Source organism: Neomonachus schauinslandi, chromosome 6, assembly GCF_002201575.2.
Source record: "Neomonachus schauinslandi chromosome 6, ASM220157v2, whole genome shotgun sequence".
Classification (NCBI taxonomy): Eukaryota; Metazoa; Chordata; class Mammalia; order Carnivora; family Phocidae; genus Neomonachus; species Neomonachus schauinslandi.
Window position 1 is genome coordinate 80,534,772 of NC_058408.1, and position 27,866 is coordinate 80,562,637.

At 45.7% G+C, this 27,866-nt stretch overlaps 1 protein-coding gene across 4 annotated transcripts in view; it reads right to left on the reverse strand.

The window, feature by feature from the left end:
* ACTN2 (actinin alpha 2) overlaps positions 1 to 27,866 on the reverse strand; it is a 66,657-nt gene that overhangs the window by 13,591 nt on the left and 25,200 nt on the right. For 3 of the 4 annotated variants that reach the window (XM_021696112.2, XM_021696114.1, XM_021696113.1), the window contains exons 2-12: positions 26,466 to 26,580; positions 25,449 to 25,568; positions 24,587 to 24,673; positions 20,435 to 20,522; positions 18,712 to 18,790; positions 15,210 to 15,291; positions 12,324 to 12,409; positions 9,607 to 9,699; positions 7,622 to 7,852; positions 4,553 to 4,700; positions 2,419 to 2,569 (exon numbers count right to left, since the gene is read on the reverse strand). In XM_021696112.2, the coding sequence (XP_021551787.1) occupies positions 2,419 to 2,569; positions 4,553 to 4,700; positions 7,622 to 7,852; positions 9,607 to 9,699; positions 12,324 to 12,409; positions 15,210 to 15,291; positions 18,712 to 18,790; positions 20,435 to 20,522; positions 24,587 to 24,673; positions 25,449 to 25,568; positions 26,466 to 26,580 (1,280 nt within the window). Of the gene's footprint in view, positions 1 to 2,418; positions 2,570 to 4,552; positions 4,701 to 7,621; positions 7,853 to 9,606; positions 9,700 to 11,095; positions 11,182 to 12,323; positions 12,410 to 15,209; positions 15,292 to 18,711; positions 18,791 to 20,434; positions 20,523 to 24,586; positions 24,674 to 25,448; positions 25,569 to 26,465; positions 26,581 to 27,866 lie in introns of all 4 variants that reach the window. The other variant, XM_021696111.1, reaches the window with a different exon arrangement.

The window sequence follows — 27,866 nt, forward strand, 5'->3', positions numbered from 1 at the left end:
AGTGGCAGTGTACCTGTAAACAAAGCCAACCATCTGACCTGGAGGACAGTCCTGTGGGCCGCCTGAAGCCACAGTGCTTGGACAGCAAAGTGAGTCAAGGGGGAGGGAGGTGTCAGCTTGCACCCCCTTGTGTCCTTGGTTCCCCTCAAAAGGCACTGGGCTTCAGGGCTGGGGTGGAGTGCCACGTCCAGAAAGGATGCTGTGGCTTCATCTAGCACTGGAGGGACCTTGAAAAACTAGCAGACGAGAGAGCCCTTCCTCTTCTGCACAGAACTTCTGACTTGTCTAATGCCCCTGGTGTGACAGCAAGAACAACACGGTTTCTTACAAAGTAACCCCTCTTCCCCACCAGCCCAGTCTATGCATCCTACTGGGGTCTTTGTAAGGTGAACTTAGCATTCAAACAAATTCCCAACTAGAAGGTTCACCTCATATCTCTGGGGATAAAAAGTTAAGATGAAAGCAAGACTCACAGACGTTTAAAGACACCTTTAGGAGAGACTTCTTTGCAAACAGTCCAAAGCAAACTTTAAGGAACCCCCTTCCCCCCGTCCCACCCACCCACCCATCCTACTAAATCCATTTCCCTGAGGCTTAAGTTTATTTCTTTCTTCTTTCGACTTTAAATTAAGACAATGGTTGCCCACCACGTGCTTTTCTTTTCCTCTTAAATAATATTAACTTGTCCAGTCCTGAGTATTATTGCTTCTGCTACTGAATAAAGGGCGCACTCCGTGGTTGTGAGCTGAGGGTTCTTGCAGGGGGTAAAGCCTGTTCAGCTTACAAGCAGCTTTCTACATACATATAACCCTTCATGCAACTGAGACGTTTTTTTTCAGTGAAACAAAAAACAAAACATACCAGCAATCTGCACAGCCTTGAATACAACGTCAAAAAGGCTACGGCTCTTCAAAATGCAAATATCACGGAGAATAAAGACTTCAAGAATAAAAACCACCACCTGAGATCCTTCTATGGATCCACAATGGAGACACGAATGCTCACTTCCCCATCATTACCTTTAGGGGTATATCCATTTCTCATTTTTCTAATTCATAGAAAGTTCACACAAAGAGTTCTACAAATACCTGCTCTCAAGGAGTGAGGGTTTGCGTAACGGTACATACTGGTTTTTCTGCACTTTGAGAGCTGCACGAGCACTTTGATTTATTACTTTAGGAAAGGTAAAAAGGACAAGGAAGGAATACATTGAGATGAACACAGATTTAAATTTTGTATGTGGTGCCTCTTTGGACAGTGTGAAGAAATTGACACTGGGGATACCGGGAAGAACAATACAAAATTACTCCTTAAATTTTATGGGCAACACTTAAAACCATTCCGAATTACTCAATGGAGAAGTTATAGAGCATTAAATAGCGTGAGTTTCTTTCCTCCCTTATTTTAATTGCAATTGTTAATAAGCAGCCACACACCCAACATTCAAGAAGCATGCTCTTGTAAAGACCACAAATCTAGAGTATAATCTAGTGTACAAATTGGATTCTGAAGATCACAAATGATTAAGAGTTTATTTACCAAGGCAAAAAAATAACAGGATACTCTTAAAAGAGGCCGTATCTGTTAGTTCACGAGTTTGCTCTAGTCAAAAGTGAGAATATGAAAGTTTTAAACTTTAACATAGGAAAATAAATGTTTATTATATGTTTTTAAAACTTATTTTGTGACAGTTATCTTTATGTAATTTTGGCCCTGAAACTTCTGCAGGTATGTCTATGATTACAACGAAGGGGAAGGGAGTTGGGAATGACATCCGGTACTTACCCAAAGGGGGCAAGGGTCTTTAAAAAGAGGCTTCGAGAGACTGCAGGGAGGTGTCTCCCCAGAGGCGGGCCAGAGCCAGAGGCTGCACCCCGCAACAAGTGGGACCTGAGAACTCCCCCTGGGGCTTACACCAGCCTGGACTCAATCCATGCTGGTCCCTCCCATAAAATAGAAAGCACGCAAATGAAATAGCACGTATTTGATGACACAGAAAAAGTGGGGCCATGGTGTCTCCTCCCCCGAGGTAAGGCAGGCATTTCTGTTTGGTGTGTGGATGTCCTGCACCCCGGCCTAGGAGAGGTGGCCTTTCCAAGCTGGACCCCAGTCCTCCACGCTCACTTCTCACCCTCTTGGAAGCAGAGCTGCCTGGGGTGGGGCTGCGGGGTGCTTGTGGATGGGAGGGCACGGGGATCCTCGCCCATCCAGAGAAGCAAAGCTCAAGTCTGTCGAGCTGCTTAGAAACACAAAGGCCTCCAGCTTGGTTCTCCATAAACTGAGTATGGAAACTGCCCTGGAAATGCTCTGGGAAGCTCTCGGGGGATTCCTTCCATTGTACCGCGGCCCGTGGGCTCGGCGGGCAGAGCTGTGCGGCCGCATGGGAGCACCTGGGCCTGCGAACCCAACAGCACGTACTTGAGTTCCTGCGCGATGGCCGCTATCTGCTCCACGCGGTCCTGGTGCGCCGCCAGGTCGCTCTCAAAGGCCTCGTGTTTCCGCAGCAGGGCCCGGACCTCGGTCAGAGAAGCCGACTCGTAGTCCTTCTGCAGCAAGATCTGTTCTTTGCCTGCAGGGGTTGCAGAAGGGAATACGAACACTCTGATGGCCCACATCAGCTTCCTGGCACCTGCAAAGTTCTCGGTGATGCTTATGATTTCAAAGAACCAGGAGAAGGGGGTAAACACGGTGGTGCTGTTACCGTCAGTTTCCGGGCTGTAACTGTGCTAACGTTGCCTGAGTCCCTCTGTGTTCTAAAAGCTCCTGTCCAGGGTGCCTGGGTGGCTCAGTCGGTTAAGCATCTGCCTTCGGCTCAAGTCATGATCCCAGGGTCCTGGGATCGAGCCCCGCATCGGGCTCCCCGCTCGGCAGGAAGCCTGCTTCTCCCTCTCCCACTCCCCCTGCTTGTGTTCCCTCTCTCTCTCTGACAAATAAATAAATAAAATCTTAAAAAAATAAAAATAAAAGCTCGTGTCGACACATAAAGGGGGGAAGCATGCTGAGTCCAGGTGAAATAACAGATCTGCATTCTGCATAATCCTGAGTAACAAGTATCTGATTTTCTAGTGTGTGATGCTCAGTTAATAATTATTAGTTCACAAGAATTACCTGGGATAGTTAGACAAGACACTTGTACTCTACCAGCCTGCCCTCAGTTGAACCTTGACCCCAAACCTTTTTGTTGGAAAGCTTTATTTTCTGTGGTTAAATACAGGCTGTGGTTTTTTTCCTGACAATACTAGAAGTTTCTCTCTCTGAACCTCCACCTATTTCCCCACAAATATTTCTTAAATCAAGCAACTGCTGTGGTTGTAGATGGGCTCACGTTTATTCCCTGGTTGATGACCTTTAAGACTTTAATTCTATAAAGCTTGAAATGGAAGGCAAATGTTCACACATTTAACAACGACGACACAGCACTTCCTATGCACCAGATACGGATTTAAAAACTTTATATTGTGAACTCATTAAATCTTCATCAAAAGCCTCTGTTGGAGGTATTATTGGTATTCCACTTTGAATGGAATTTTTTTTTATTTATTTATTTGAGACAGAGAGATACAGAGAGAGAGAGAGAGTAGGAGCAGTGGGGAGAGGCAGAGGGAGAGGGAGAAGCAGACTCCCCGCTGAGCAGGGAGCCTGATGCGGGGCTCGATCCCAGGACCTGGAGATCATGACCTGAGCCGAAGGCAGACGCTTAACGACTGAGCCACCCAGGCGCCCCTGGTATTCCACTTTGAAGAGGACACTGAGGCACTGAGAGATTAGGAGCTCATCCAAAGCGCATAGCTAGAAGTGTCAGAGCTGGGACTCCAACCTGCCTGGCTCCAGGCCCATGCCTCTCACCCTCTTGCTGGGCAACATCAACGATCAGACAACACCAAAGCAAAAGGGAACCAAAGGATGAGGGGAACGTCTCTGACCTTTCTCAAAATAGATGATGTGATGGGGAGAATGTTATGTTCCTCTACCTCAGCAAAGAGCAGACAGCCAAAAAAAAAATCATATATATATATATATATGATCATAGTATCATGGCTATGGAAAGAGATATGTTTGCAAGGACTGAAAGTAGATGAATCTAAGTGAAACAAGGAAGCTCAGACTGTAGAAAATGGTCCCTTGCATTCCTCCTTCCAAGCAGATTTTCTCCATGGGAAATTCTGTTGCTTCACGGCATGTAATAAACATGCTAGCAGCAGAAGCTAGCTTCTGGGCCCGGGCTGTCTGACCGACAGGGAATAAACAGATCCTTGTGGATCGAATGGAACAAAAGTGGGGGAAGACAGAGGGAGGCCAAGACTTATGTAAGTAAGTGTGGGAAGAATGCATTTCGAGTGCCATTTTGTGAAAAAGTACATTATCTGCTCCGCTAGAAAAGAAGTCTCCCCACCCACCTGAAGAAACCCAGGACTGGGACAGCAGTGTGGAGAGGGGCGGGGACACCTGCCCACAGGGTCACTGACGGAGTGTGTAGAGGCCGCACACTGTGGCTCTGCCCACAGCTCAACCTGGATTTTCCGGGAACCCAACCCCAGGCTACTGCACTTGCCGTAAGCCCACGTCTCGTGCGTCGAAGCCTTCTGCCTGAACTTCTCCGCTAGGTGCTCCACACGCTCCAGCCTCCGTATCTCGTTCAGCAGCCACTCCTCGTAGCCCTTCTCCGCCTGCTCTAGCCTCTGCCAGGCGCCGGCAATGTCCTGGGGGCATTCAAGGACAAGCAAAGACAGGTTTGTTAACCTGCGGGGCCCCAGCTTTTCTACAAATCCCCTCTCTGCCACAAGTCTGACCGGTTTTGTGTTTTCTTCTTCTTGCTTCCCCCTCGTCCAGCCCCCAAATAACCACTCTGCTGTTTTGGCTTTCAAAGGTTTTACTTACCGCCGGGCCTTTTTTAAAACTAACATGGTTGTTCTCACCAGCCAATAAATGCCTGATACTTGTCCAGATGTGAACAAAGGCTTACAGGGCTTTAATTTTCTGGCTTGAAAAAGATGACGCCTCTAAGTGACTCAACCAGCCAGCCCGCCATCAACAACCATTTCCTGGACGCTAGCAAGAGAATTTTATAGAAGAATAAATGATACCTATAAGGTTCCCTGCCCCTGAGTAGCTTGCATGACTGCTGGGGGAGAAAGAAGAAATAAGTACAGCTGACCTTGAACAACATGGGGCTTAGGAGCGCCAACCTCCCACACAGATGAAAGTCAATGTACAAACCCTGACTCCCCCAAAACTTAACTACTAACAGCCTACTATTGACCAGAGGCCTCACCGGTAACATAGACAGTTGATTAACACATTTTGTACGTCATATGTGTTATATACTGTATTCTCACACTAAAGAAAATGTTATTAAGAAAATCAAAAGGAAGGGCGCCTGGGTGGCTCAGTTGGTTAAGCGACTGCCTTCGGCTCAGGTCATGATCCTGGAGTCCCGGGATCGAGTCCCACATCGGGCTCCCTGCTCAGCAGGGGGTCTGCTTCTCCCTCTGCCCTCTTCCCTCTCGTGCTCTCTGTCTCTCATTCTCTCTCTCAAATAAATAAATAAAATCTTTAAAAAAAAAAAAAAAAAAAAAAAAAAAGAAAATCAAAAGGAAAATACATCTACAGTACTGTCCTGTATTTATTGGAAAAAAACCCATGTGTAAGTGGACCCGTGCAGTTCAAATTCATGCTGTTTGAGGGTCAACTATGATTAAACAAGGTCACTGCAGAGAGTGATCGGCTCTGAAGTAAAAACTAAACGGGGTCAGGTGATGCTGAGAGCCCAGTGTGGGGGGTTCCTTCAGGTTGGTCACTTGGAGAAGACGCGTCTGAGGAGGTGGCATGTGAGCCGAGTACCTCAGTGACAGAAAAACCCAGTTACGTGAAGAGGTGGGAGTGAGCGCTGAGGCCTGAGGGGGGCTGGTCCCGTGTGTGGGGGGCAGGTGAGGCCACGCGGGAGTGGGGGGTGCAGCAGCAAAGACCCATCCGCAGAGGGTGGAGGGGGTCAGATCACATGGGATCCTCTAGGCCAGGTTCACGAATCTGGATCTTAGTCTAAATACTCTGGGAAGTCACGAGAGGGTTTTGAGAAGGGGAGACACACTCTGGTTTCCATTTTAAAAAGAGCCCAGCTGCGCCTGGGTGGCTCAGTTGGTTAAGCGACTGCCTTTGGCTCAGGTCATGATCCCGGAGTCCTGGGATCGAGTCCCACATCGGGCTCCCGGCTCGGCGGGGAGCCTGCTTCTCCCTCTGACCCTATCCCCTCTCATGCTGTTTCTCTCTCTCTCTCTCTCTCTCAAATAAATAAATAAATAAAATCTTTAAAAAAAATAAAAAATAAATAAAAAATAAAAAGAGCCCAGCTGCTGCTGTGGAGATAGTGAATTTTAGGGGCCAGTGAGAGGGGTATTGTGGGGTGCAAGGAGAGAGAGAAAGAGAGAGAGAGAGAGAGGTGGCTCAGCAGATAGCGATGGCCATGCAGGTGGAGCGCAGAGCACAGATTCAAGATAGAATCTGGATGCCAAGCCAACGGGACTGCTGAAGAACTGCACACAAGAAGGTGACGGAAAGGAAGAAGCCAGGATGCCACCTGGGCTTGGGGCGTCCGTAACTTAGGGATGGTGATGCCACTTGCTAAGACAAGCATGAAACAGAGGGCCTCGGGGATAGGTCAGGTCTGAAATGCTCTGAGACGTCCACACAGATACATGAACCTGGAACTGGGGGAAAAGTCCGAGCTGGAGATGCACAGCTGGGGAGGCACTGGCCTTCAAGTGGTAAGGAAAGCCACCAGCCCGGGGGAGATCCCCTGGGAGGTACGGGGCAGAGGGTCAGCATCACGCCCGGGAGAGGTCCTCCCACGGACTGGGGTGGCAGTGGGAGGCGAAGCTCTGCGCCGTGTGTGGAAGGACCCCGTGGGGTGGGAAGGAAACGGTGAGGTCAAGAGTAGAAGGAGTTTCAAGGAGGTGGCGTGGATAACAGCGTGGTTAAAAGGGTCAAAGCGGCAGAGAATATAGAAATGAAAGTGACAGCGGAATGTCACCACGGGGGGCCTCTGAGCCCAACGGGAACGGTCTCCGGAGAGGACAAGCCAGGTGGCTGCAGGGTGAAGAGTAAAAGGAGTAAAGGAGCAGTGAGGGGCTAAGAAGGGTTGCCACCAGCGACTCCTGGAGGTTCTGCAAAAAGGGCAGCCGAGGGCCAGCACTGTGCCACGAGGAGCAGAGGAGGTGGCAAGGTTTGCGATTCTCGAGTCCCAGGTGCGGGTGCAAGTGACTCTGGAGAGCAAGGAAGCCAGCCATGCGGGGAGAGAGACCCATGCAGCACCAGGCCCTGGAAACATGACCGGGTCCTAAGCGCAGGTTAGAGAGGGCACGTGATGCAGGTGCCAGAAGGTCCAGCGGGAAGACATGGCCAGGTCATGGGAGGGCAAGGGAGGCGGTAAAGGCTGCTCTGGGCGGGGCACCACCCCAGGAGCAACTGGGGCCAAGAACCGCACACTGGTGGGGAAAAAACATCCCGAATGACGCGGTTAGAGGGCCCACATCCTAACCATTCGCTGAAAGGACCTGTGGCTTTCTGGGCGGCCCGTCAGAGAGGAGGCTTCGGAAACAAACCGGGTCCGGGGGCAGGCACTCACCGACACCATCTTGCCCTCGGAGGGCATGAAGGCGGGCCGGTTGCTGATCCGCAGCTTGGTCTGCAGCGTGTTGAAGTTGATCTCCAGCTGACACTTCTCCTGCACCTTGGGCGGCTTGTGCTTGCGCCGGTAGTCCCGAAAGTCCTCCAGCTTCTTCTGCATGGCCTGCATGGTCTTCTCGGGGGTCCGGTTCTCCAGCCAGGGGATCGTGCGGCGAATCCATTCCAACAGCTGCTCCCAAAACACACAAATACTGCTGGAGACGCCAGCAAACCCCAGCCCCCCCCCCCCCGGTGAAAAACAGAAGCACCTGACAATTGGAATGCATTCCACCGAATGTTCCTAAAATGACAGAGTATGAATAGAATACTCTGGACTGAGGGGAGAGGATAAAAAGGCATCTTTATGCACATGCGCTGTGGCATGAATGAAAACTTCAGCGCCGCCCGCCCCCGACCCCACCCCATGGCCACTGGTGATCACCCCCACAGTCCCACATACAGGTCGAAAACTGAAAGTCAGCACGAGTCATGTTTCACAAGAATGTGACATTTACAGGAAACTCAGGGACTAGACATTAGCAGACAAATGCTGGATGGAGCTTTCAAATGAAAAACAAAAACCTGACATGGGATGGAAACTCAGAAAAGAACTGGGTTTAACTTAAAATGTAATTCTATTTCAAATAAGCTCAAATCTCATGAATCTATTGACCAGAAAGATACATTGTAAATCTGGGACTGACTCAATGCCAAGTTATATTTTAATTTATCATTTTGAGGAAATCCACATGATAGAAGTGAAAATGGTAGTGACTTCCTAAGAATGAAGTATATATGCCCCCTTCTCTCAAATTACGAGCAAGTTGAAAAGCCACTAATAATTGATACTCGTAATTACTTGGAAAATGACAGCAGGTAAGAATAAAAAGTCGCTAAAATGGTGATACACCCACAGTCGAAGGGTTTGAGGAAGATAAATGAAGGACCAGGGAAGAAAAGGAAGGACAGAACCAGTGTCTGTCCTTTGGTCCCAGTCGTGTCTCTACCCTAAAGCTGGTCCCTGGGTTAAACAATGCTGCCAAATCGAATTTTCCCATAGCAGCAATATGAAAACATAAACTCAATATCATCAGATCCGATTACTATTAACCACTCCTTTGGAAGACTTATTCCAAGTATCCTGACACTTTTCCCAGGACAGACCAAATATCAGGTAAATCAAGTCAGAGCAAAAATCATTTGGTCACAGACATGTGTCACTGTAACTGAGTTCAACCCAGAGAGGGTGGGGTGTGCCGCTCACTCAGCCCATCCCTTGACTGGGGGAAGCAACATGGCAGCAGTGACGAGACTGCTTTGTTGCTATTTATGCTCTAATCAGAACAGAAAGAAGAGCAACATGGAAAGGCTACTCTAACCAAGAATCTGGCTGAAGAGCTGCAGAAGGCATCATGGACATTCATGCTCAAACACCTTGGATGGGGGGCTCTGTCCTCCCCACATTTCCCTCTAGATATTCATAGACACGCACGCAAGGCCGAGCCGTGTCTCACAACGGGCTGGGCCAGTTCCTGGGACACTCAGTTGCTGCGTGGAGCAGGGCTTCTGAGTAACGGAGGGCACACTAGGTGAGTTGAGTAACCAATGAAGCAGGAAAAAAAAATTAGTAATGCGGTGTCCCCTGGGGGGTGTCCGACCCTGGCAGTGCAGAGCTGAGCATGGAGTCACATACCACGTGTCTGCAAACATGCAAACTACCTCTATGCTTTGGGACAGCTGGGGAGCCCATTGTGATGACTTTTGTGCCAATCAGTATGTTGCTACAAGATGAGCAACCCCTGAGATCAAGTGCATTTTCCCGCTTTGATTCTGTCCGAGATGAAAAATGCAAAGAAAGAAAACACTGACAGCCGTTGTGTCCCCCTCCATGCCTCTCCCTCTGGGTGGGAAGGGACAGGACTGCCGGGCACCCGCTTCCTTTACCTCACTTGCTAGCCTCTCATATTCTTCCATCAGCCTCTCATTCTCTTGATTCACAGCAAGAACCTTACATATCCTGTTAGCCGCTGTCTCGGCCTGTAAAACACAATAGGTAAACAGAACAGCTCCATCGACAGGGATGCGCATGCACAAAACAGAACGTGGTGGGGCAGGAGAGGAAATGAGGAGATGGCGTGCTGATTCAAGGTTGGGGTGGAGGAAGACTGAGGGTATGGCTGTTGAACACCATGAGTCATTTCACACCTTGTTTTACACAGACTTACACGGCAGGCTGAATGTACTGTGGGGAATAATGGGGAGATACCATTAGTCTAAAACGCAAGCTTCGTAAAACATTAAGCAAGTTAGTGACAGAAATATACGGGTCAAGGAAGCCGAAATCCCCCGTCCGTCCACCTGAGCATTCTACTGACCTCGTGACTATGGGGCCAGAACTCTCTAGATAGCATTAGCCTTTGGAAATCAAAGCAAAAAACTAACCGGGTCCTGAATCTATCTTGTCATTGCACCGAGTTCACTGAAGCCCTCTTGTCCTGAAATGAATACACCAGAACTTGCTAGATGGGATCCTTCCCCAGAGCTAAACCTGCTTTAAGATTTGTGTGACCTCCATGAGACGTCATCGAGGTATACAGAATTCTCGGTTATCATCTTGTGGAGGGGAACTTGGGCCAGGGGTGGCAAAGTGCCCTGAACCACGACCATGTGACGAATTAAGAAGAGCAAGCTGCCCCTCCTGGCCTCCAGCCCGTCCCAAAGCCTCGCCTCCAAAGCCCCGTTTGCAGTTAGCATCATTTGCTGGTGACGGTCGTTGAGAAATCACAGAAATGACACATACTGTGTCCCCCGGCCCCAGTCTATCCGTTTTCTCCAAGTAGATTATGTGAAGGGGCGAGAGACAGGTGAATAAGGAGAAAGCTGAGGGACGTTCGCCCACAATGTGTGTCTTAAGAAATGTGAATTTTTCTGAGGTTTTCACATCGTTATCCTTTCACTATTTCAATTCAATTAAGATTAGTCTTGAAAGGTGTTAGAACAAATCACTGAACAGTGAAGGCAGTTTCTAGGCGGAAAGAACAAGGGGCACCGGGAAGGCGCTCATCTGTCCTTGTCAAATCTCCCCATCGCTGTTCAGTGACCATGGTGCCATTTTCAAGGCACTTTTTTTTCCCTAAAGCACCAGCGTTTCCCACAATTAACTAACGAAATCAAAGCAACATCTTAGAAGGAAGGAAAGATTTAAAAACAAAAACACTTCAGGAACTGTCTGAAGTTAAAGCTGTTAAGAAACACGAAGGATTCACAGTTTGAAACTTGGCGTATTAGGTCATCACAACACACTTAAGATTCCAAGGTAAGATGTGAAGCGCACGAACACACACCCACGTACGCGCACGCACACACACGCACACACAACTAAAACCAGTGCAGAAGAACTGCACGGCAGCCCCGATCGACACGTGCTGAATACCTGCTCCGCGCCCGCAAACGCGTGGTAGAAGCAGGAAACGTAAGTCATGATAGCTCTTTCATCGGGTTTGGGAGTGTTCACAATGTCTGAAGGGAGGGAAAAAAATAACACAGAAAACAAACACACATACAGATGAAGAGTAGAAACCAGGGTGAATGGAGGGAAGAACAAACTGGTTTACACCGATCCATTTTCTGTGTGTGTCTGGGGCCCACAATCCTAAAGCCCAGGAAGGCTCTCCAGCATGGACACGGTTTGTGAACAGAAGGGCTTGAATGACTTGAACCAGCATGTTTTTGTTTTGTTTTTGTTTTTTAATAATCAAGCTGAGGGCTTTCCGCCTCCCCCGCCCCGTGATGAGCTTCTACAAGTGCAGTCAAGGCATGAATACGGACACCATGTGCTACGTAGCAGGGCTTATTATCACTTCCTAGTGACTCGTGAGGCCACGTCCGCTCATCTGTTGACCATATCAGGTCCTCTGTCACTGCTGCTCTGAGTGACACGTCTCGCCTTGGGAGTGACATGCTGGGAACACTGGCAGCGCCCCAGGGCCCCCTCTCTCCTGCCCCTTCCCCATCCCACCTTCCTGTTGGCTTTCTGGCTCCTGGGTGGGGCGGTGGACCGGGGAAGACTCACTGGAGAGGACGTGGCTTTTAACCTCTTCTGTGCCTACTTACCTTGCCATTTACAGAAATCACCAAGGGTAACAAAACCTCTAAAGAGAAGGACAGACACGGCTTGTACTTATTGTGATTCTTGCTACCGTTTGTATTAGCTGCCGAAACCACCAACGGGAAGAGAAAACAGGACCGTGTGAACACACAACCTTTCTCCTTCCACCTTGGCGATACCACTGCTTGCTGAATTGCTTTTTAACTTTAAACTCGGTTCAGTCACTGGATAAAATGCAGTTAAAAAGAGACCGTGTAATTCCCTAAAGGGTGAAGCCTAGTCATCGGGTTTTCAGAGGGTACACCTAGAAAGGATGTGGGGTTGTGTCACAGCATGGAATCTTCTGGAAAACAAACATGAACAGCATACTACTGCATGGACAGAAAGTAAGTTTCAAAGAAAACTAGACTAAAAAAGACAAATGACTGCCTCCTCAGAACCAGACAGGTCTCCTTACTCAGAGGAGAGGGGAAAAGAGAAAAACAATTGGGAAAAAAAAAATTAAGACACAGAAGGTGAAGGGTGAGTGGTGATTCATGTTTTACATCCTCACCTTCTGTGCACCAGCAAAAGCATGATAGTAACAGGAAACATAAGTCATTATGGCTCTCTCATCGGGTCTGGCAGTGTATACTAAATCTGTGTGGAGAAAAGAAGGTTAACTGCTCGGATGTTCTAGCACCCGCAGGCTTCGGCCAAGTGCTGCCTCGGAGAAGTCAAAGCAATGAATCTCCCCACCGCACCCCTCCCACACTTATGCGGTTAAAACGTTGGCTCCAGTCAAAGAAGTCGGACCTACAAAGTCATTGCTCTCTGTGTACTTTTGAGAATTGCCAAAGAGAAGGACACAGCTAATGCAGAAGGGCCCTAAATGGGCAAGGAGGTCACATCCATGGCCAGAATCGGAGTTCTGGAAGCCCACAGGATGCACGTGACAGAACATTCCCTGAGACTTTCTCCCGCTGCAGACACAGAGGGAGTCAACTAAGATCCCTTCTGCGAGTCCACACAGAACCTACACACCCAGGAACCCAAGCCTGGTGCTCACCTTAAGGAAAGGTTTGTGGAGGAAAATAGAGAAACAACTTCCAGAACCTTTTAAAAAGCACAGCAGATGGTTAAGAGGAGGACAAGTTTCTCCAGTGTTTACTACGGGTAACAGTTCATGGGAGAGTGGCCCAGGGAGCTACTTGAGAATATCCCCACTGAGGGTCCAGGCCCCCACACAATGACAGGAAGTGAGGTCAACAGCAAGGCTGCGCCGGAGGGACAAGCATTCTGACAGGAGGCAGCCAGCTCAGGACGTGGCCGAACCAAGGACATGCTAACACAACGCTGTGGGGGTGATAAGTCCAAGGGCAGGTGTAGGAAGGATACAGAGAGTCACGGGCAGGGAGACCCGCTGGGTAGTCCTGTCGCAGTGAGCCCCACACCCAAGTCAGTCAAGTTCACGATGGACAGACGATTCCTGTGAGAAATTACACAGAAAACACTACAGTATGTAAGCATTTTTCTGAACCATTTAAAAGGAAAGGAAAAGGAAAGAGACAAAAATGTGTCACAAGGGAGGAGGAAATGACGGGAGTGCCAGCGCATGTCATTGGCCTGGAAGGATTCACAGGATGGACACATGCCCAGAGCAGGACTCAGAGGCCAAGGAAAAATCTACCGACTAAGGAGCGTGTCAGCAGGCCAGAGGAATGTGATGGTGACCCTGAAGTCACCCTCGACTGCAGTGTATTAGGGAGGCATTAATTTACTAAATGTTGTCTGTTTTCTTCTCTCTTTAGCATCCTAGCTACTAATTCGAGTGGGTACACTCTGGGTGGTTATTTACTCTATGGAAAGGTCAAAGGAGATGCCACACAAATGTAAACTTAGCTTAGAGAAGACAGACAGACAAAAAAGGAAAAGGAACTATTTATTCTATGTTGCGACTTCATTATTTTACCGACTCTCTCCCTCTCAAGAGTTTTTGAAAACCATCAACAGATTCGGAGGAGCGTATTCAAGTGTTAATGCCCAATAATACAGGTGTTTGTTAAAATGGTTAACTTAATGAATGGGTAAAATTAGAATCCTACTTTGAAGGTCACTGTTATAAGTTGCACTGTGTCCCTCAAAAAGATATGCTGAAGTCCTAGGTCCCACCCCTGGTAGCTGTGAATGTGACCTCATTTGCAAGTAGGCCTTCGTAGGTAGAATCAAGTTAAGATGCGGTCCTGCTGGGGTAGGTAAGATCCTTAATCTAACATGACTGATATCCTTATAAGAAAGAGGGAATGAGAAGTAGAGACAGAGAGGAAAGAGTAATGCTACCAGAAGCCAAGGAATGCATGGGGCTTTCTGAAGCTGGAAGAGACAAGGAAGGAACCTCCTCTAGAGGCTTTGGAGGAAGCATGGCCCTGTCAATAGCTTCATTTCAGACTTACAGCCTACAGAATCATAAGAGAATAAATTCCTGTTGCTTCAGGCTACCTAGTTTATGATAATTTATAATACAATCACCAACAATAAGGAGGACCAGAAGATTGACAATTGACTATAATCAAGTTCTTTGCTTTTCCCCAATAATACCAATTAGGGGAAGAAATGGGCCATGACGGAATAATAGTATTAACAACAAACACACAGCAACGTAAGTTCCTTGAGGGCAGGACCCTACCTTATACATCTCATTCTCTCCCGAAGTACCTAGCAGAAGGTCTTGCTCATGGTAGGCACTCAATCTATGTCTGTTGAGTGGTAAGTGAATCATGAACAAGTGAAATGAATGGATGGCCTCCACATATATGTGCTTTCTATGGTGTGCGAATTTATCACATATACAGGGCACAAAAGTTATTTAAAACTAGTCCCCAGCATGAGTGATGCTCAGCTGCAAAATACTCAGACATTCTTTCAGATCTAACTAAACTAAATTTAATTTAGACCCAAAATGAAACGTGGAAGTTAGAGAGGTACATGGACGCCTAAATGTTCATATTCTCTATTCCGATTCTCTAACTTCTGGTTGGAAGGAAGGATGTTTTTCCTTGTGGAGTCCTGAGCACTTCACAAGAAGATTTATTTGCTAAGCTTGTCTCCATGTGGTAAGAAAAATAACAGCGTGTTGTTACAAAAATAAAAATAGTAAGTTTTTCTTTGCAGATCACAAACTAAAGCATTCCGTTTCTTTGCCAAAGCTGAACCTTTTACCAAATTCTTTCACTATAGTTTTGCTGGTGTGGTTTTGAGCAGGATTTTTAAAAAGAATTCATGAACGAGCTGCAAATGAAATGCTCTTCACACTCCTGCGGCCAATGACAGAAACTTCTTCAGATTCCTAAGTACATCAGATATAACTTGGCTACAAAGTTTTATAAATCCCCACTGCAAGGCCACTGCATGACTAGGCCACAGACTTTATGTAGGTCAGTAAACATAATTTTCCTCTCACCTTCAGCATCCAGCATTTTGGGAATATCCAGGTGCTTCTCTGCAATTTCCATGGCCAGGTTAATATTTCCTATTGGGTCATCCTGCATGAAAAACAGCAGAGCAAGTGTTTGAATATATCTTTTGAACAGGAATTATGAGTAATATGTTTTACACTCCTCACTTTTAGAAGGAGACCTCTCCAAGCACATAACCACCACAGTGTAAGTAATCTTCCTTCTTATCTTTTTCCAGTCGCTTCAAACATTTAGAGAAACACCAAAAATGATACGAACCCCACACAATGCATGCACACTCCAAATCAAAAAATGTGAGCCCAAGGTTTAAGAGGACAACTGTTTTGCAGACAGGAGAAAAGCTGTCAGATCTTTTCTCATGGGCTGGAAAGAACACTCCGAATACCTCCGAGCTGATTTTCAACTCTATTGATAACAACCTTTAAATGATTCCAGAAGAAATCATGAAACAGACATTTTCCAGATCTGGAAGGTGATCACAGAGAATACTTAGTACAATGCTTTTGTTTTAAATATAAATATAAGCTGAGGGGTAAAGAGAAGGAAACATGCTAGTTGGTGAAACCTCTGGATCCCCAAAGAAGGTCACAAGATGGCTATAAAGAACAAAAATTATGCTTCTAGGATGCCAAAGACTGAAATTCTAAATGAAAACTGTGAGAAAATTTTTGTTCTTAAGATTATGTTTATCTTCACTGTGAAATTGGTTAAATATATATATTTACATATATATTATATAATATAATAAAATAGATTTAACCAGAGGTGTATAACCGAAACACCGAAAAATTTAAAGACTTGTTTTGATCCGCTTAAGACATTACAAACCTGAAATGGGATGGGGGTAGTTAAGATAGAAAATCAAACTGAAAACTAGTGTTAGTTCAGGGATGGCTTTAATGAATTGTAACATCAAAGCCACTTAAACATTGTAGAAACTGCAATGCTTTACAATGAGTACATTTGAATAGGCTGAAGTAATTTTTTTTTAAGATTTTATTTATTTATTTGACAGAGACAGTCACAGTGAGAGAGGGAACACAAGCAGGGGGAGTGCGAGAGGGAGAAGCAGGCGTCCCGCCGAGCAGGGAGACCGATGCAGGGCTCCATCCCAGGGCCCCAGGATCATGACCTGAGCCGAAGGCAGACGCCTGGCGACTGAGCCACCCAGGCGCCCCTAGGCTGAAGTAATTTTAAAGGGCAGACTTTAAAAACACACTCACGAGGCTCAATGAAGAAACCCAAGTAAGTTTCCTGGCCTCACAGAGTATACATTTCAGGCAAAACATTTTTTTCAAGTAAATGTTTTAACAAAGCATATAATCATATCATTAAAAGAAGCCATATTATAACGTAAGTCTTACCTGTGTATTTTATGCATATGTTTATAAAGCCAAATTGCCAAGTAAAAGTTTCTTTTTGTTTTAAATATATAAGAAAAATTTCAGCGTTAAAAATAGATTGATTCTGAGACTCTGTGAACACTATCTCATTTATACCATAACTGAGAGAGAGAAAATATGACAGTGAAATATTTTCTTGCCTCAGCTACTGGCCATGTGACGTTGGGCAGATTGCTGAATTCTATACTTCCTTCATCTGTAAAACTGGGATAATAACAGTACCTACTTCATCAGTGCATTATATTTCACTGTGCACTGTGAAGACTGAATGAATGTGCATGTATATGTAACATACACATAATAATATGTATGTGTAGGGCGCCTGGGTGGCTCAGTTGGTTAAGCGACTGCCTTCGGCTCAGGTCATGATCCTGGAGTCCCGGGATCGAGTCCCGCATCGGGCTCCCTGCTCGGCAGGGAGTCTGCTTCTCCCTCTGACCCTCCCCCATCTCGTGCTCTCTCTCTCTCTCTCTCTCAAATAAATAAATAAAATCTTTAAAAAAAAAAGTGTATGTGTAACATACATATTAGAACATGTACAAATAGACATATATATGTGTGATATATGTGTCACATACTTATGAATATATATGTACATATATAATAAACACGTGTATTTATTTATAAGTCTAATTTAGAACTATGTATTAACTGCTACTGCTCATTACTATCATTTTTCGCTCATCTTCGATAGCCAATGGTCTGTTGACCATTTCTAAAAAAAAACTGACCATTCTAACCTGCTAACGAAACTACTTCGATCTAAAACAATCCCTTCATTTTGCAAATGAGACAGAGATGCATTGAAAAAATATACACCGTCTCCATGTTTGAAACATCAAAATAACTCCAGAATAAGAGAATATGGGCTTTGAAAAGTTGAGGACCTTGGGCAACCTTCTGTTATGGAACTGTAGGATTCATCTTTCCCTACAAGTCACTTCTCCCTGAGCTCCCCTGCAGTCATCGGAGACGGGCCAGCAGAGAGGCAACGAGCAGGTGACAACTAAAAAGGGGACAAAAGTGACCTCTTCCAATGACCATGCAGAGCACACAGGTGAGGGCGGCATGCAGGGACGGATTCCACACAACACGGCAACTCCAGTGAGCAGACAACTGAGCACACCAGCAACTAGAAGGATCTGTGCCCTAACCACCACCTGTGGCAATGTTTTTGGGGCAGGCAATGCCTTTAGTCCTAAATCTTTACAGCACAGATGTCTGCCACAAGGCTGAGAGGGGCATGGACTTCTTTTCTCTGTCACAGATTACATTTTTAAACTACTTTTCTAAAGAAAGAGTTCTGAGACTATTTGAAACTTAAGTGCACTAAAGCTTAAGCTTAAAAGGAGAGAACAAAAATGTTGTCAGTTGAATTTTCTAAAGAGAGCAAAACCAAAATTAATAACAAAAACCCTTCTCTTTTTAAAAAAAGTTTTTTTAAAAAAGATTTCATTTTGAAGTAATCTCTACACCCAATGTGGGGCTCGAACTCACAACCCTGAGATCAAGAGTCGCACGCTCTTCCGACTGAGCCAGTCAAGCGCTCTCTAACACTCTTTTCTAAAGCTACAACGAATATTGCAAGATAATGATAAAATGTCCCTCGTGTGAGAAGTAAGTTAATCAGTTCTGAGTAAAAATGCCTGCAACTAAATCCTTCAGAAAAGGTAAAGAGAATTTAAAAAGAAGGCTTAGAGTATTGGAACCTTTCTTCCCCCCCTCTCCCCCCAAAAAACCCACATATGCTTCCTTTCTCATATTTACAATCTGGGAAAGTAAAATCAATAAAAACCTTCAGAGTAAATCAAGCCAAACCGACAAATGTGTCTTAATTTAAAGCGCCAAAAGGGTGGCTTGGCTTTGGGTCTTGTCCCACCCGATTTAATATTAGTGATTCATTAATTATGAATCAAAGTATTTTCCTGGCTGTCTTTCCCGTCTGCATTGCGTGCAAGACTAGCTGGGAGCCTCGGCTGGTGGCAGCCTGCGTGTTTGTGTGAGTTCAGTGCTGATGTGCTCACTTTCAGGACAACATGCTGAGGGGCAGAGCGGACACAGCATGCCAGGCCCCCAGAATGACCTTGTTAAGCTTTGAGTAGTCAATGAGGTCGGGCCGGTGTCTGTGGATGAGCGCACAGAGTCCGAGGCCATCCTTCCAGCTGCGCCATGGTCAAGAAGAATAGGAACACCCGTTAATGGAGAGAAAGCAAGGCAAGGATCTGCCCTTGGTCAGACGTAGGCCTGCAATTTGGGACGCATGGCCCCTCATGTCCTTCTGTCTGACTTAATGCGCAAAAGGCCCCATGTCCCTACCTGTCTAGCTGTCCCAGTGACCTTGCGGTCCCTTCCTTGAACACCAGCCTTCTTCCTGGGGTCTTCCTGGGGTCCCCTGGGCTCCTCTTCCTCTACAGCTTCAGGCCCATCCTTGCCCGGGACTCCTCCCCATCTCCTGGCCCACTCTGGTTCTGGGCCTCGAGAACCAGCAACGGCCCTCTGCTCCACCTCTGCCCTCCTCCCTGGTCAATGCCCTCTGGTCCCGACACCCCCCTCCCTCTATCCTCCCAGTCTCCAAGGTGGACGCTCCTGCAGGGCCTGCCCAATAACCATACACAAGGATGTCTATCCTGAAATGTCCAGGACTCACTTCCCCCCAAGTTCCTTAGTACACTTAAAAAGTCACTATCAGCTCCCAGGGACTCCTCTGTCTTCCTTCATAATGTTCTTTACATGTTTTCAAAAAGGCAAAGACATGTTAGCACCCGAGGGACTCAGCAAGGAGGACCTGCCTTCCTGGTCTGTTTCCCCGGAGACGCTCGCACTAACTGTTCTCTAGACAACTCCGGGGGACCAGGGGTTCACCGAGGGCTGTGAGTGGGAGTTCTGCTCCCCAAAGGGTCAGGGGAAGAAAGAAACCCCAGGGGCTACACAGCTGAAGTGCTTGGGCCAATCTTGGGCCCAAGGAGGAAAAGCAAGAAGGTCAATGAGAGGCAAGTTGACTTTCACACTAGCAGAAGGCCTGCCTTCTCCTTCAAGGCTCCTCTTGTCCTAGAGACAGCATCTTGTAGGGACAGGCTTTCCCACCTTTGTACGCTCAAGGCCTGGCTCAGTGCGTGACACTTGGTAGACACTCTAATAATATTTGTCTATCTAGGAGAACCTCCCCCATTTTTCCTTGCGGCTCTGATTATCCACGGTGGCTGGGGACCCATTTCGATTCCTGGGTAACCCACCATATAAAGGGTGAAAATACAGGCAACTCTTCTACTCACAAATGATAATGACAGAGCAAGTGGTAAAACCATGCTCTGAGATTATATTTAGGTTTCATTCATGCATGTTCCTGTCATGTTACAAACATGAGTTTCCTCCTTCTCTCGAACCCCAGCATACAAAGCTGGCTGAGGAAGGGTCTGTCCAGGTAGCACTGAAGGAGGCATCGGGGTGGAGACAGTACATCAGGGGGACATACAGACTCTGCCTCAGTATCCTGCTCGCAGAGAAGCCACACCTGTCAGCTTCCCCCGGCAGCGGGGGAAGGCCACAGTGAGGTGCATGCCTGCACCCCCAAGTTGTGAAGGCCTGTTCGGGTGCTGAGCGGGACTGCACTGTTTTACCAGCACCTCAAGTCTTAATCAGACATGTTCCCCGGAGAGATCTCAGGCATCAGAGATGCTACAGCCTCGGGTCCATGGCAGACGTAAAAACGCATCTCAGGCAGGAGCCGGAAGACCCTGGCATACGTAACCACGGCCCTCCCAGGACTCCAGTGAGAATCTAAGTAGCCCAGGGCCCAGCTTGCTCACCTGGTGTGGAAGTTCTGAATGTTCACATTTCTATAAGGAGCTGTTTTCCTTTGACACCAGAGCAGTAGACCTTCTTTGGCAGAGGTTTCTGTAATGACAGCCAAGAAAAAGTGTCCACATGGAAATACTACTTAATGCACCCAATGCCTGGGAACCTGATAAAGAGACCTCCCAGGGAGCCAACCACCAAATGCATCATCTCTTCTCATGAGCTCTGCTGGGACCCTGCTCCCGGGGGCGGACTGCTGATGACACCGAAGGGACTTGAAAAGGCCAACACGAGAGCAACCACAAGTTATGACGTCATAAACATAAACCCAGGCTGCAGGGATGTTGGCAATGAATCATTTTTCTTTTAAAGTTTCGTTTAAAAACTACTACTCCTCACTAGTTTATGACCTCACTAACCTGTCATTTGATTCTCTTATAGTCTTAGGTCAATGGAATTCACAGAGGCCGCTGTGTCTCCGATTTATTCCCTTACCCGGTGACTTTTATAATACCAAAAGGCTTTCATTAGTACGTTTCAGGTTTGGCCACCTGAGTTTTGATCAAGTAGAAACAACAACAAGCCCCCGGGGTAGAGCAGGGCAGGCCACAGAGGTCCCAGCTGCTACACTCAGAATCCAGCCCTGCATTCCCCAGAGGCCATACCTCCTCGTGCTGCTCCAGCCCACGACTGAGGGAGGGAGGGAGGGGCACGGGAGCTGGGCCATTCCTGCGTGTGTGCAGCTCCTCAGAGCGGCCCAGGCTGAAGGGCTCCCCATCAGACCCTTCTCCCCGCAGCCCTCCCTTCCCTTCTCCCATACAAGTGTTGGCCAGGTGCACTGGACTGAAGGTTCTCTCTCGGCCATTTTCGGTTCTTCATAGGCATTTCTTCCAACGAATCTCTGGTATGTCTGACCTGGACTAAATGTTTGTATTCCCCGCCCCCACCACCACCACCACCAAATTCCTATGTTAAAGCCCTGACCTTATTTAGAGATGGAGGCTTTGGGAGGCAATTAGGGTTAGATGAGGTCATGAGGGTGGGGCTCCCTTGATGGGATTAGAGCCCTTCTGAGAAGAGGGTTCTTCCTCCCCCTCTGCCCTGCAGGATGGAGCAAGAAGGCGGCCATCTACAAGCCAACGTGAAGGTCCTTAGCAGAAATGGACCATGCTGGCACCCTGATCTTGGACTTCCAGCCTCTAGAACCATGAGAAAATAAATTTCTGTTGGTCGGGCCACTCAGTCTATGGTATTTTGTTACAGCCCAAGCCAACTAAGACAGTGTCTAACACCCACCTGGCACTGGCTTCTTGGAGGACCCAAAATTACATGCATCCAAACAGCTCCTCAAAACCACTCCCAAAATCTAGGATTCTGCCTGTATTTAAGGGCTAACAATTTAGAAAACCCCTATAAACACGTGGACTCTTGACTAACATTGGGCCCTGGCCTTCCATTTTAGTAAGGATTTAAAGTTGATTTTGGTTTTTTTCTCTGTAAAAAGCATTCTGTAATTATTTATCTAAATTGCCCATTCTAGTTCAGACTTTCCTGTGACCCATAACCCAGTTGAAATAAACATACTCCCCAAATTTTTCATGTGCTACAGGAATCATTTGAATGACTCCTATTCATATCTCTTCTAGAAAATCTTATTGGGAAAACCAACGGAAAGTTCTAAGACCTTATTCAAATATTAACTGGTAAAAATGTTGAAAAATGGAACTCCATACTGCCTGCCTTTGGGGTCCCGACCAATGTAACCAATAAGAAAAAGTACATCAGAAGGAAATAAGACACTGTATTTTACAAAGTTTAAATGAAATTTCGGCTAGAAAGGCAAACAGAGGTAAAGCAGATCAATACAATCTTGTAACTGCTACTGAAGTTTAAATTTGCCACTCACGGAGTTTCACCTAATTTCTGTCTGGATATGTCTGAATACTCTGAGGCGATGAATGTCGAAGTTTTCTCCTTATTTCACTGGCTAACCTAATCAAAAAGGAATTTCTCCTTATTTCACTGGCTAACCTAATGAAAAAGGAATCTCTCCCACCCCAAGCCCATTGTTAGGTCTTCCTAACCAGGCCTATTATGTCCCTGGCTGTGGTATACCCCACTCCCTGCCAGGATAGCTTAAATCTGAAACATGGCCTTTTGGCACACACAAAATCGTGGTGTGAAAAGCACATTATAAATACGTAGTGCCATTTTTCATTCCATCACAAAATACCATAGGACGCACCAAGGAACCCCATCCACATACATCGGGACCACCCTCATTAGCAGGTGTATTTAATCTCTCATTTTATTTCCTGGAAGAAATCCATCATCCTCTGGAAGGAGACTGGCTTTTCAAAGAATTCAATCATAATAACAATGTCTTTTTGCCGATGCTACACATCATTAAAATAAACTAAGATCATCTTTCTATAGACCTCTAGAAATTCAGTGAGGTTGTTAAGAAATGACTCCAAAAAAGTAAAACAATAAATAAAATTTAAAAAAAAGTAAGTCAGCCAACTACCTCCTGAAAGACATCAACTTGGAAGAAATCTAGGAACTTTGCTAATCAAATTCCCACTTTTGAATGTTCAATTTCTTAGTCTTTTGAAAAGCAGATTAATACATCTTTTTATTGTGATATTTCACAAAATATTGTGATTTTATTATCTTATTTGGGACACATTATTAATCACTTCAGGGAAAATGAATAATGGATAATACCACTCATAGCTACACTTCAAATAGAAGTAAGTTCTAAATTAATATTATCACTAATGTGAAATTTGTAACCAATCAGAAAAACCCTGCAACAACCTCTGTAATATTTGTGGGAAAATGACTCACTAGTCTAGCAAATGCAATCATGTGAACAAGATTTTTTTAAACATAATATTTGTTCTTTAAGGGGGGGCTCAACTGTTTAAATATTTAAATTTGGAAGCATATAAAATTGGTAAAATTATTACAAATTACTCTTTTTTAATAAAGCAAGAACTTTTAAGAAGCATCTTGTTATTTTCACTAGAATGAAATGAATGTACTTTAATAAAAGCACATTGCATGAAAGTTTTCAAATTCAGACTGTTTATTAATTCAAACTGGCTGTCATTTCTGAGCCTGAATTATTGAGATTTTAGTGTCATCCTATCTTCCTTGGATTTTTAGATGACACAAATGGGGCCAGAAGGAAATAATCTAAGTGGGTCAGAAATTCCTTAAGGGTAAATACCTTAGGCTTCATGCCATCCCGTACAACAGTAGGTAAATTATTGGTTTTTAATGTTTGCTGGTTGATTAGTAGCTACCGTCACCTACAAAGAACTGCATCGGAGGGCACTCCGTCCTGGGCAGAAATATAAACAACGCCCCCACCCCTCACCGTTCAGGTACCTGGTTACCTGTTAGGTGATGAAAGTACAGGATGCTGACTGGTTGGACAATTCAGACCGCCTTCAAATATGTTCTGCAGCTATACATTTTGTGATTCGAGGGCTAAATAGTATTGCAAAGTTCTAATTCTACGAACGTCAATTTGACACTTTTCAACAGTGCTGAATTCATCAAAATATTTAGGAGTACAGTGGGCGTAAAAGACTATAGATTTTCATCTTCAGTGGCAGTGCCAAGGACTATGATTCTATTATAGCAATGGAACAGTTGTGAGGCCAAAAGATACAATAACAATGGAGATTTTGTTAACAGAAAGAAAGAGACAGAGACAGATACAGAGACAGAGAAGGAAGGTAGGGAGGGAGGGTGAATGAATGAATGAACTCAGATTTCAACTGATTGGTTTTTTGCACCTGAAAAAAAAAAATGTTTCAACGGCAAGTCTACAGAACTGTTAGAGTTGGGAACCTGTGAGTATAATAAGCAATTAAAAGCTCAAAAAATGCTCATTTTAAAAAGCGACTTCTGTTCTGAACATGTGCTCATCTTTTCCAAAATGATTCCACCCCCATGAATGAAACAGTATTGCTGGGGTCTTTCCCATACAAATATAAAACCTGTGAAAACCCAACTCCCATATCTTTCATTAAATCATGTAAATGACTGTTCAATTTTACAGGGCCCTATTTAAATTCTACTTTATAAATTCAATTTACAAATTACTCTAAGTATCCTAATACAATCAGATTTTCAACCAGGTCTTTTACCTTCAACTGAAATATCCTGAATAGCAAAGCGAAGGATGATGGTCCAGATCATACCCAGCGTCATCTTCACGTTGCCATCCACAATTTCTTTAGGAAAGAAAGAACAACAAATCTGTGTAAAGATAACATAACCAGTGCATAAATTTTTCCTGTAGCTTGTACGTTTCCCCTAAGTTCTGACTTCAGAGCTACTGGAAAATATATATATACATGGGAAGGCCAGTTCAAGTTTTTATAAGTGTCGCAGTGTGTCTAGTTATACAGTATTCATAACCAAATGTCTCTGGTTTAAATGAATTCTGAGTTAATAATAAGCACGTATCTTGCAAATGCATAATCACTGAAAACAACCCAAGAGTTCCCAAAGCTTAAGGACTAGATGCGCCAAGGTTCTAAGTAATCAAGTTCAGAGAACACAGGCTCATCTTCACCGTGATCCTTCCAGCGCTCCCCAGGTGGGCCAAGGTCATGGCACTCAGCTGTATAAAGAAGCAGAGTCATCTCAGCTCCTGCCAAACTCACTGGGGCTCCCAATCTCCCAGAGAATGAATAGGTCACCTCTCTCCTACTAATTAGTTCTTCTTAAGAGTCACCAGGAAGGTTAAGCTCTTTCTCATCCCAATTATCAGGCTGAAGAAGACAGCATTTTATTTGACTCTATTTTTTACAAATAATCCTAGAGCCTGGTCTGCCCTTCCTGGTACTTCTTCTTCTCATCTCTGTACCCCAGAGCCTAGCAGACAGCCTGACATGAAGCAAGCACTATAAGTGGTGGGAGGAATTTGCCCAGTTGCAGGCCCACCCACCCTCCACTGGGAGGTCAATGTAGCAGACAGGGTCATTCCTATTACACTTCATTTACCTTCAGCCCCGATGGACACCAGTTTCACGCCTTTGCTGGCTATGTAATCCAAGGCCTTGTTAACATTAGCAATTTTGTGGAACCGCATTTTTCCTCGGTCAGGTTTGGGCAGTCTTTCCCCTGTAGGATAGAGAAAGAATAGCGTAGACACAGAGAAAATAACCCCGTGACACAGAATCGAGATGCCAAAATTCAGAGTCCACGCTTCCTTAAATGTGACCGTTTTTGATGGGTCTCTGGTGTCTGTAAACCACAGTATGGAGAGACCATAACCAAAACAACTTTCAAGACCAATGGACCAGCACAGACCCATATGCTTTTCAGATCTGCTGGGAGAATCCAGTTGGGTCTACAGGCCAACTTACAAAGGGGTATAGAGGAAGGCTGGTTGGCATCCTGGGAGCCTATGAAGTTGCTGACTAGCTATTAGAGGAAGTCGGGAGAGCCTGGTCCAAATCACAGCGGTGGCTGCCAGGGCTCATCACAGATAGCTGATTATGAAGATATATGGAGCAGGGCAGACTTGCCATCGTCCTCCCAGTCACACTTCAAGGGAGATCCCTTCTCTCATCCAAAGTCTAAACCAGCCAACTGAAATTCAGGGCAAAACATAACCCCTCTGGGATCTGAGCTCATGTTTTCAGAGTTATGCCAACATGTATCCTGGCGTTCTGCATGGAAGACAATGTCTGGGAGATGCACTCGCTGAGTTTAGAGCAGGGAGGGCAGCATGGTGGGGAGTTGCATAGGTCATTTTTTCTTTCTCATTTTGTTTCGAGGCAGGTGATGCAAACATGATTTTAATAAGTCAATTTTAAACAGAATTTACTCCTTTTTCAGAGCAGAAAAATAACTCCAGGCAGATTGCTCTTTGGAAAGGCATTCTCTGCGATGTTCTGGCCCAGCCAGGGTCAAAGGGAACTTCTGAAGCAGTTATCTCTAAATAGATGCATCGCTAGAGCTCACGCACAGATGCGCAGGGTGGGCTAGGACACCTACTTAATGTCTAACACCAACCTGAAATGACTTCCAAAAGCAGCATGAGCTTGAGGCCATTCCTGAAGTCTTCCTCGATGTTCTCAATCTGGGTACCAGCTTTCCTTAGGTGTGAATTACACCAGGCAGTGAAGGTCTGCAATGAGAACCAAACACTGCTTGGCACAGCCCCATTAGCAGGCAACCCCACCCCCTCCCATGCAGACAACACTTGACATCCTACACACTCCAGGGAGTCTAAGAGGCTGGAGCTCCTGGGGCCTTCTAGAGCAAGCAGACTTTGGTGGAAAGAATGATGTGAGGCCTAAAGTAAGATTTTAGTAGTTTCCCCTTTCAGAACCTCCCCCCCTCCAAAAAATCATTTATTTGATATGCCAGCCTGAGGGATTTGTGCCTTCGGTTTAAAAAGGTACCACATTGGGCACCTGGGTGGCTCAGTCGTTAAGCGTCTGCCTTCGGCTCAGGTCATGATCCCGGGGTCCTGGGATCGAGCCCCGCATCGAGCTCCCTGCTCCGCGGGAAGCCTGCTTCTCCCTCTCCCACTCCCCCTACTTGTGCTCCCTCTCTCGCTGTGTCTCTCTCTGTCAAATAAATAAATAAAATCTTTAAAAAAAAATAAATAAAAATAAAAAAATAAAAATAAAAAGGTACCACATTCACACCTATGCCCTCACCTTCTGAAAACCTCCTACTTTGTAGGAGATACGGACTAAATGAGAGTGTGCTTATTCCCTGCATGCAACAAAAATAAGCTTCCTTGCAGAATGGATTGAATAAATAATGTTTAAATAATGTTCATAATGTCTTACTTCAGAGCAGAGGGTGGGCGGTGTTGTGTCGTAGATAGGAAAAGAGAGGAGGGACCCAAAACCACTAATTAGTTTATCCTGAATGCACAACAGTGTTAAGCTAGTAACTAAATTAATTAAACAATTTCACAGTATAGTCAATCATTAAAAAGAATGATAATAATAATAGTAATAATGACCTCCTCCTGGCATATGTCAGGCCCTGGGCTAGACCCTGGATTTCAAAAACAATTAGATACAGCCCAGCCATGGAAGGGCTCACAGTCTAGCCATGTTAACAAATCACAAAAACAATCTTCAGTGGAAAGATGGACTATGTATTAAGCGGCATCCAAAGTCATTCTGTTTATTTTTCAAGCTACTTTTAACTTGGTTTCCACTTGTGCACTATTTCCTGCCAAAACCATTTTAGAAGGGCTCTGGCAGCTGCTGGCTAAGAATGCAAACTGTCCCCTTGTGTCACAACAGCTGTGGGACTCAAGAACAAAGTGCCCAGCACGTTACTCTGTGGGGAGACACGCAAATAGGGTCTGTGTTACAAAAGAGAAAATGAATCCCTAAAAAACAGACAGCTTCCATGCAAGACCACAAGAAGATACTGTTTCCATAAAAA